The 10,251-nt window shown below is 44.9% G+C and overlaps 1 protein-coding gene across 2 annotated transcripts in view; it reads right to left on the reverse strand.

Moving 5' to 3' along the window:
- The window catches only part of PLBD1 (phospholipase B domain containing 1), a 55,995-nt gene extending 45,969 nt beyond the window's left edge, over positions 1-10,026 (reverse strand). The window contains exons 1-2 of one of the 2 annotated variants that reach the window (XM_036456273.2): positions 9,685-10,026; positions 194-413 (exon numbers count right to left, since the gene is read on the reverse strand). In XM_036456273.2, coding sequence (XP_036312166.1) covers positions 194-413; positions 9,685-9,763 — 299 coding nt within the window. In that variant the 5' untranslated portion in view covers positions 9,764-10,026. Of the gene's footprint in view, positions 1-193; positions 414-9,336; positions 9,533-9,684 lie in introns of those variants that run through there. The other variant, XM_036456274.2, reaches the window with a different exon arrangement.
- Positions 10,027-10,251: the final 225 nt, after the last annotated feature.

Consider the following 10,251-nt stretch of genomic DNA (forward strand, 5'->3'; position numbering starts at 1 on the left):
CCATAATTGGGGGCTTTGATCCTTATTGGCAGGTACTGATTATAGGTACAAATATAATCCTGATAATGTCTCTATCACATGAGAAGGATGTCAGCTACTAATGTACAAATGCCCGGAAGCAAAGGCTACCCTGTTGGACAAAGCCAGAGACAGAGGTGGTCTGATGGTTCTCCACCAGGACTGTGGTACTTACATGGAAGTGAGGTAGCCCTCCAGAAAGCCGGCCAAAAACATGATGACGTCATTGCTCAGGGACTTCGAACCATACCCTGCTCTGATCTCTAGGATGCCCCAGCCTGTGGTGTTCATAGAGTCATTATAAAAGCCATAGGCATCTCCGTTCTTGTCCAGTATGTCTTTGATCTCCACTGTTCTTTCGGTAGGCATCCAGTATGCAGTTGCATATTCGACTCCTTGAAAAAAACAGAAAAGGAAATAATGATAGAACGCCATTCAACTGACTTACCGATGCATTATTTTTTCCCCCATGTTACTGACAATTCCAACACATTTGCTTTCTAAAGACTTCCATTCCATCAAAATTGGGAAATCTGCCACTACAGCTTGACTTTGTTGCAAATGGGAGGAAAAAAAAAACAAAACAGCCTTGATCAAGGGGGATGAGCCCATAGCAGAAAGTATAAGTGAAAGGTAGGGGCATGGTTTGGACATCATAGAGATGGGTCTAACTGCTCCAACCTTAGAGATGGGATTCTGGGCAATGCCAGCGCTAGAACCCTTGCCCACCTCTTCATTCAGCCAAGGAAAGGGCTCATGTCCCTGCTCTGCAAGGCCTTCCAATTCCCCTCTGCAATTGGGCCAAAGCATTTATTTATTTGGCTCCTTACTCTATTTCTCCTGCTTAATTATCACACATGACATTAGATTCCTATTTTGCAGAAAAATAAAAGTTATCACCTGTGACCCCCTCAAGTTCTCGATAATTTTGTGAATCCATCCTCACTAATCCTGTATTCATGTCTCTCTTCTTCTTCTTCACTTCAAACCCTCTACCCAGCCATGCTCTGGATTCCACCCCTCTCACTCAGGAACTTTGTTTCATCCTAAATCTTCTTGCTCCTGTTCCCTCAAGTCCTCTGTCTGCAGTGGCTCTGCCCTGTTCAGTAAATTAATGTGTTCCACTGTCTCAGTCCAAAGCGAACCAATCACAGAAGCTCTCTGTAGAGATCCCATGAGCAACTTTTGGCTACTGCTAGAATCTCTCCCTTCATAAAATTATTACACATTTTATAGAGCATGCTGTATCTGGGACTCTGCTAGGTGCTGGTGACACAGTTGTGACAATGACAAGGTCACTTCCAGGCCCCATACACTTCCCTTCCTCATTTTCTTCACTCAGGCCTGTGGCAGGCTGGCACCCACCCCCACTGGCTGGGTCACAAATGAAGTCCTTGACTCCCAACGTCACACAGATGCCTGAAAGTGTTTGACCCTGGTGACCACTCTTTCATAAAACTCTTTCCTCCCATGCGTCTGGGACTACACTCTCTTCTGAATCTCCTCCTCCTCAGACTGTCTTGTAGACCTAACAGCACACTTGATAACTGTCCAGGTGAGTCTATACACATTAGGAATTTACATTATTCAAAATGAAACTTATATTTTCTCCCAACCCATCCTCCATCTTCTGCTGTCTCTGTGATTTCTTAACCTGAAACCCCATCCATGCAGGCCTCCTCTCTCTCTCACACATTTAATTAAACATCTCTCCTTCCAGTTTTCATCTCTACATTTCTGTGCTACTTTAATATCACAATTAGCCTTAACTTCTCTTCTGCCAGAGTGACCTTTCTGAAACTCAAGACTGAATTGTTTACTTGACTACCCAAAATTTTCAATGGCAATATAAATAAATAAATAAATAAATAAATAAATAAATAAACAAATAGATAAAATCTCCAATGGCTTTTCTTTCCTAGAAATAAAATTCTTCAGCTCATACTATCTGCCTTCATGATCTGGATTCTGCCTACCCATCCAACTTCATCCACCTCCCCAGGCATTTTGTGATCTGGAAATCATTACCTACAATGCTCCAACCTGCTAGGTACTGTTCCAGCACCTGTGACTTTGCATATGCTGTTTCCTTTCCCTGAGAGTTTCTGTCTTGTTAGCTACCCACAACCTCAAAATTACAACTTATGACTCACAAAACAGCACTCCTTTTAAAGGGGCTGACTTTCTCTACAAACTCAACGTACCTGTGTATACAGTTTAGGTCTGATCCCTTTGTACTGCCCCTGCTGTCTCTTAAGATAGTTTTGAACTCCTGAGGCCCAAAATTGTTTCCTCAGCATTAGGAATAGTGCCTTGCCCATAGCAGATACTCAATAAATATTTGTGAAAGGAAGAGAGATTTAGGTAGAGAGAGAGAAAAAAACACCCACAGAAAAATAGAAATGGTATATAATGCATTCATTTCTCTGCCTAAGAAACCATTGCATAGCTGCTCAGGTTAAAAACAAACTTTATATTCAGGCCATCAGAGAGATGGGAGGAGGTCAGAATGACTCAAGTTGTAGGTTGAGAATCAGTGGATGAATGTTGTATCATTCACTGAGAAAGGGAGAAGATGGGCATAAGGACTTGGAAGAAATACAAGCATAGTTTTGGACATACTAAGTTTTTAGTGGTTAAGATACTTGAAATTCGCCCTGACCGGTTTGGCTCAGTGGATAGAGCGTCGGCCTGAGGACTGAAGGGTCCCAGGTTCGATTCCAGTCAAGGGCATGGACCTTGGTTGGGGGCACATCCCCAGTGGGGGGTGTGCAGGAGGCAGCTGGCCGATGATTCTCTCTCATCAATGTTTCTAACTCTCTATCCCTCTCCCTTCCTCTCTATAAGAAAAATCAATAAAAATTAAAAAAAAGATACTTGAAATTCTAGCTCAGATTTTATATATATGTAATGTTACCTGTTGTCAACATTCAAAACCGACTCAACATTTTGCTTTTTGATTTAACATTATCTATCTAATAAGCACTGAAAGTACAATCCTAATCCTAGAACAACATGACCACAATGGTGGACTTTCTTTAAAAATGGTTAAGAGGAGGTAATGACATTGACTATCAAAGGTAGGTGCAAAAAAAAAAAGTAGGTGCAAACTACTTTGTCAACAGACTCCCATTGCCAAACAGTCTAATCCTATCTAATAAAGATGGAATATGCTAATTGACCTCACACTGTTGCTAAAATGGTGGCGCCCACAGCCAATAAGGAAGGAATATGCTAATTGGCTGCCCTGCCTCAAAAATGGTGGCACTCATAGCCACAAGATGGCAGCACCCAGCCCCCTTAGCCCTGCCGGGGTGGCAGGTATGTGGCAAGGCTGGGCCTGGTGGGCCCAGTCTTGCTGCACACTTGCTACCAGAGTCCCTCCATCCCCTCAGCACCCCCAGCCACCCAAGGCTGGCCAAAGGCACAGGCAAGCCTCAGATGGCGGCTGCCTACCGAGGCTCAGGTAACCAGGGCCAGTAGAGGCTTACGCTGCAGGCAGTGGCTGCAGCAGAGGTGTGATGAGGCATTGCCTTCCCCTGATCTCCAGGGCACTTCCCACCCCTGAGGGCTCCCAGACTGTGAGAGGGGGCAGGCCAGGCTGAGGGACACCCGCTCCAGTGCATGAATTTTCATGCACCAGGCCTCTAGTTGTTAATAAAGCCATAAACTGACCACTCTTGACAATTGTGGGCAATATCCATAGAAACTTCCCTTCTCCTCCCACGTACAATAAATAAATATGCTTTCCCAATTGATTTTAGGCCACAAAGGCCATTGCCTCAGCCCTTCCTCAGCCTTTCTCACACATTCTCTTGCACCCTCACCTCCAGTGGTAGGGAAATGAGAAAGCATGGCTGACTAAATAAAAAGCAGCCACAATTCGCTGCAGCAGGGGTGTGGTCATAAACAGGAACTATAAAAAAAAGTAAGGTAAGCGGTATTAGTTTCTTCTCTTTCAGTTCTGCCCACATTGCATGGTTTTAGCTTTATTACATTCTCCAAAATGTTGGCACTTTTCATCCAGCATCCTGGCCTTCCTTTCCTTTCACCTTCCATTCCAGTGGCTCCTTTTATTATACACTTGGCTTGCTCTCAATCTAAGCACTCAAGGGCCATGGTTTCATTGTTACTGGTACTTCCTAATTTCCTATTTCCTGACCACAAGTAATAAACTTCTGCAAATCTCTGTGTTGTTAATTTTTTTTTTTACACTAGTGTGTCCCCATGCATGAGAAAACTCTTACCTAAAGTCCTCATGAGAATTCCATGATAAAAATTTACTGCTAACAAGCTGATCAATTTAGCAGATGCTTTGAGAACTAAGCCAAAATCTGAATTTCTCGACTCACTCCTAATTGGTATCCTCCATGACTCAATGTTTTCTTCATGTATCATCTCTTTCTGTTTTTTTGTTGTTTTTTTTTTGTTTTTTAGTATCATGCTATTTAAAATTTTTTTTTCTTAAATCCTTTAATAACTTTTAAGCTATTATAGTTATTTATTTACTTGTTATTATTAAAAATATATTTTTATTGATTTCAGAGAGGAAGGGAGAGGGAGAAAGAGATAGAAACATCAATGGTGAGAGAGAATCATTGATCAGCTGCCTCCTGCATGCCCCCTCCTGAGGACTGAGCCTGCAACCTAGGCATATGCCCTTGACGGGAATGGAACCTGAAACCCTTCAGTCCACAGGCAGAAGCTCTATCCACCGAGCCAAACCAGCTAGGGCTAATTCTTGATTTTTAATTGTGAATTAGAATTTTGGTATCTTAGGTTTGCAAATGCTGATTTGCATAACTTGATACTACCTTATGTTGGTATTGTAATTACACTTGCAAGGCTGACAACTTTCAGAGCAAACTGTGCCTTTCAAACAAGAGACACTCACAATTTTCCATTGGAAGATTATAACATATCTGTGGTTTGTTCCGACACAGTTTCAAGGTTTAGACTAAAGTTTCCACATAATTTCACTACCTCTAACAGTTTCACTTTTTTTTTTTTTTTTTACCACATTAAGTAAATTCCTATTTTTCAGTAGTACAAGTGAGGCAGAATAGTAAAAAGTAGGAAAATTCCTTGGCCAGTAGAATGAGGAAACTGAGATAGCTGATTTCCATCTCACATCCTGACCCTCCGGCCTCCTACTCTGCTGTTTCACCAATCCTTTAAGCATTAAGCATTTGATGTTCTGATCAGCATCAAATAATCTTAGAACAAAGCCTCCGGTCTGTTGACCAAAGAGACTGTGTTTTTGTCAAACTAGAGATGCCATCTCGGCCTCAGTTGTGTTTTAGCTCCGAGCCCAGAAAAGCAGCAAAACCAGACGATGCCACGGCTTGGCTGACATCAGGATCAGATGCAATGAATAATGACCCCCTCCCCTGGTGCCCACCAATCAGTAGAGAGCACCACCCTGAAAGGACACACCTGGAAAGCTGATCGATATTCTATTGAGAATCTCACTGAGACCTTACTACACACCTAGGCTCTGTAGAGAAGAAAAATGATTTTCCCTCTTTTGGGTTCTTGACTGAGCCATCCAGGAAATAATCCTTATGCCAGATTAGAAAGAGGAAAACAAAAATCTAATAATTTGTAAATCTCCTAGATATATGAGAGAGACCCAGAAAAACGGAGTAATTCACAAAAATGGCTAAAACAACGACCTTAACTATCATCTTCAGTGAAGACAAAAGATGATGTTGGGCCGAAACCGGTTTGGCTCAATGGATAGAGTGTCGGCTTGGGGACTGAAAGGTCCCGGGTTCAATTCCGGTTAAAGGCATGTGCCTTGGTTGTGGGCACATCTCCAGTAGGGGGTGTGCAAGAGGCAGCTGATCGATGACTCTCATTGATGTTTCTAACTCTCTCTCTCTCTCCCTTCCTCTCTGTACAAAATCAATAAAATATATTTAAAAAAAAAAAAGATGATGTTGGAGTGAAGATACTGTTAAGGAAAGTTACTAGGAAAAGCACAGTGTAACAAGGATAAGGTTATGCAGATTTAAATTGTTGCCTAATGCACTGATGAGAATTTCTAGAGATAAGGTCATCCCCCTCTTCCTGGTCCAGTGAGGGAGATACCTTTACAAAAGGAGATTTAGAAAGGGTAACTTATTTGGTTTTCAGACCTCTCCTATTTTCTCTCTCTCCCTTCCTCCCTCCCTCTCTCCCTTCTTCCCTTCCTTCTTCCTTCCTTCCTTCTTTCTTTTTCTTCATCCATCTTACTTTTTTTGCTTTGAAATATATATTTGTCTTTTTAGTTTATTTTTCTATCACCATTTATTCCCTCCATGCCCTCTTTGCCTCCACCCAACCCCTCCCCACTGAAATCACCACACAGTTGTCCATGTCCATGAGTTCTCTGTCTACTGTTTTTTAAATTAACCAACCTAAAATAATTCTATGCCAAATAGACATGTTTGGGGGTGACAAATTCTGTGCCCCTACAACTCCTAAGCTACAAACCTGTACAGCATGTTACTGTGCTGCATACTGTAGGCAACTGTAATCTGCGAGAGGCATTGCACTATGAGTTACAATGGCTATGACATCACTAGGCAGTAGGACTTTTTCATTTTCATTCCAATCTTATAGCATCATCATAGTGTAGGCGGTATACTAAAAAGTCATTATGTGGCATATGGCTGTATATAATCCCTACTGTATATGGCAGGCACTGTTCCTCACAACCTCTTTAAGAGATGTCCTATATAATAAAAGGCTAATATGCAAATTGTCCCCTCGACTGGGAGTTCAACCTGGAGTTCAGGGGCCTGCTGGCCTTACCCCTACTCCCAATCGCCCCTCTCCCCCATTGGGGTGAGCCAGCTGGACCCCACCTGTGTACAAATTAGTGCACTGGGCCTCTAGTAGTAGTATAATACTCATTTTACAGATGAGGAAATAGAGGCATAGAGGATTAGATAATTTACTTAAGGTCACACAGTAAGAATTGGTGCCAGGATTCAAACATAGGCATCCAGCTCCATAGTTTCTATTTGTCGAGTTCCATACTACCTCTCTAACACTATAGAGTTACTTTTTAAAAAAATGAATAACAGCCATAGACGGAACATAGGGAGCAACCACTGTAAGTGAATTTGAAATAAGAATGCCTTCAGAGTTAAAGGAGCAATTGAGACTGATCTCAACCAAAGGTCTGCTAAGTCACCTTAAGGAGACTGAAAGACTCACAGGACAGTAAACTTCTTGACAGCCACATAAAGGTATTACCCAAATAGAGAGGCAATCTGTTAGTCTCAGGTGGGCACTGGTGAGCCATGGAGGCCTGGAAAAGGCAGTGCCCACTGTCAGGAGCTAACATGCTAGGTGAGCACTGCCAGTGGAGGAGCTGATGGAATTGTCGAGTCCTACTAGGAGGCAGACGAATCAGAAACCCCATCTTTGAATCCATCATATTATTCTGCCCCATGCAGTTTGACTATAAGAACATGCCTGGAGCAGACTATGCAAATATCCAATCTGCTAAAAATTAACTGGCATTTTAGTGAGTAGACCTGTGTGTTTATCAGGGTGAAATCAGTTTCCTTATATCCGATAAGCTCTGGAGCACTGGAAAGAATGACTTTCTGGAGTCTAGCCCTGCAAGTGCGAGGGCCAGATTTGGAACCAGTTTTACCAAGGCTCATGCCATCTTACAAGTCTCTTGGCAACCAACCCATCCCTTTCCCTAGTGACAGCCTAACTTCACTATACAAACAGCTTAGAAAAATTATCCAAGACATTAAAAACAAATATGGAGCATTTCAGTCTGGAAAGATAAAGCCAACACATTTAAAATCTATAATTGAGAGAGAGAAAGAGAGAGAGAGAGAGAGAGAGAGAGAGAGAGAGAGAGAGAGAGCGCGAGCTAGAATGAACGTGCAATTGCTTACCAATTTATAGAAGAATGAAAGTACAAAGTAGTCTTTAAAAATTAAAGAGGGGCTATTTGTAGATAAATAGCTGTATCTTAGTAGATATAAAATCCCCAGGGATAAAATTGCATTCCCTTGAGTGTTTCTTGTGTAGTCATTAAATTCAAAGTACTGAGCAGGGCACTTCAGAGAAAACATGAAAAGCAAGTGGTGGCAAAGACCTGTTCTCTGCCCTCAGTTGCTAGGAATCTAGAAGGTAAGACAAAGTGCCAAAAACCTGCCTTGGAAAACTGGTGAATAGGGGTGAAGCAGAGGACACAGAGATCACATCTTTTGAAACAGTCAGTGTGGCCCTCACCAGCTGTCCTGCAACGCCATGTTAAGAAGTCTGTCCGTCTGTCCGTACTGCCGGGCACAGGGCTGGCAGGATGACTGGTACCAGAAATGCCCTCACTTTCCACCTGATTCCCCACCCACCTGGCATGGAGTCAGCTTATCTATCATTTGGGGAATTGAGTTTAAGAAGCAGATGCTTGCCAGGCGAGTATCTTCTTGAATAAACAGTGTCCCATCTTCAAAAAAATGTCTCCTCCTCACTCCTCAGGCTGCCCCACCTCCCGTCTACAGAAATATTTAAAACAATCCGAACAACACAAAAGAACAGAAAAGGGAGGAAAGTTTCAGCCAGTGTCCAAGGCACAAAAACCCTTTCCGTATCTGGGCTGCACTATCTAGCCTGTCCCGGGTATGTGTGAATGAATAGTCTCCCTGAGCTAAAAGGTGATGTCCGCAGAGCGTCACAGGCCTGGGAAAGCCCAGAATGTGGAGGTGAATCTAAGACAGGAGCCTGGGGGTGCGGCACTTCCCACCTCAGAAGCCCGGGCAGCTTAACAGACTGGGAAAGCTTAATAGTAAGAAGTGGGCAAGTTGTCAAAACAAAAGTCTTGATGGAAGGCAATGTAACAAGAATCAGTACACTCATTTAGGAAGGGGTATGCACTCCTAAACGCCACCCTCTTCTTACCCAAGGTCGGTGCAGAAAAGGGATTATGAAATAAAGCAAAAGAAATCCTCTCTTTATATTTCTTCTGAAGTCTTTCAAGTTTCTTTAGTTAATATTGATCTTATTCATTGGGAGTGAAAGTGACAAATCCAAGGTTGTTGTTTTTTTTGCTTGTTTTTTTCCGCAAAGGGTACAGATAATTGCCAATACCTGTTGGGGATAAAACCTGTTTGACTAAGTTGGGAGTAGTTGAGTAAATGCCCTGTAGCGTTTCAGCTCTGCCTTCCAACGCTGTGCATCTTTATGCAAATTACGGAATTCCTCCTAATTTCATTTGTCTCATCTGTAGGATGGGGGTAATAACCCCACTTAGATTACTGACAACGAAGGGGGGAGGCGCGGGGGAAAGACAGCCGGGAATCATACCTCTCCGGTGTGAATGCATATATTTAGATGTCCTTTGGCTGGCGCTCTGAGGACCAGCCGGGCTCAGCAAGCCGAGTCCTGCAGGAAGGAACCCATCCGTCTGCCAGGAACTCTGGCCAACACTTTTCCAAGTTCGCAGGAGCACACACCCTTGCGCTTCTCCCGGGCCCAGCCCGGAGCCACACAAGCGCCGGATCGAGCCCCGTCAGTGCCCTGCATAGCGAGGCTCGGTCCCCGGTTCCCACCCCGAACCCGACACCGGCAGGAAGTGAACTTGGGGGGGACCCCGGGCTGGGCTGAGCGCGCGCTGCGGGCCGCGGGGGCCTGTCCTGGGGGCGCGGGGCTCACCTGCCAGGCTGGGCGGCACCGCGGCGGCCACCAGCAGCAGCAGCAGCGGGGCCGACGGCGCGGGCAGCCGGAGGGGCATCGCTCTGCGGACGAGGCGGCGGCGGTGGCAGCTGTTGGAAGGGCGGCTGGCGAGCCGGCAGCGTGGCGCCCGTCTGAGCGCTGGAGCGTCCTTAACTTTCCTCTTTCATGAGTTCTGCTGGTTCGGGGCTTTTGAAGGTGAGGAAGCCTCACGTGGCCTCGGGAACAACCTTCGCCCTAGGGTGCCCGAGTCTGGGAAAGGCGGGTCCTTCCAGACCCTCTAGCGCCCAGTGGGCCGGGCTGGGAAAGTTCCCCAGCTGCACTGCTGGGGTTTGGCAACGTTACGCACCACTGTCTCGGCGCTCGTCGGCGGCGGTTTTGCAGCCCCAGGTTTGTAGGAACCAGTTCAGATCAGCCCCGCTAGCCTCCAGCCTCCCAGGGCCGGCCACTCCTCTGCAGCAGCGGGAAGAGGCACCCTGAGCTACGGGGAAGTGCATGCCCCTGCCTACGCGCAGCTGGGATTCCTGGCCATTCCGAGGACTGGTCGGT

Source organism: Pipistrellus kuhlii, unplaced genomic scaffold (genome assembly GCF_014108245.1).
Source record: "Pipistrellus kuhlii isolate mPipKuh1 unplaced genomic scaffold, mPipKuh1.p scaffold_m20_p_3, whole genome shotgun sequence".
NCBI classification, from domain to species: Eukaryota; Metazoa; Chordata; class Mammalia; order Chiroptera; family Vespertilionidae; genus Pipistrellus; species Pipistrellus kuhlii.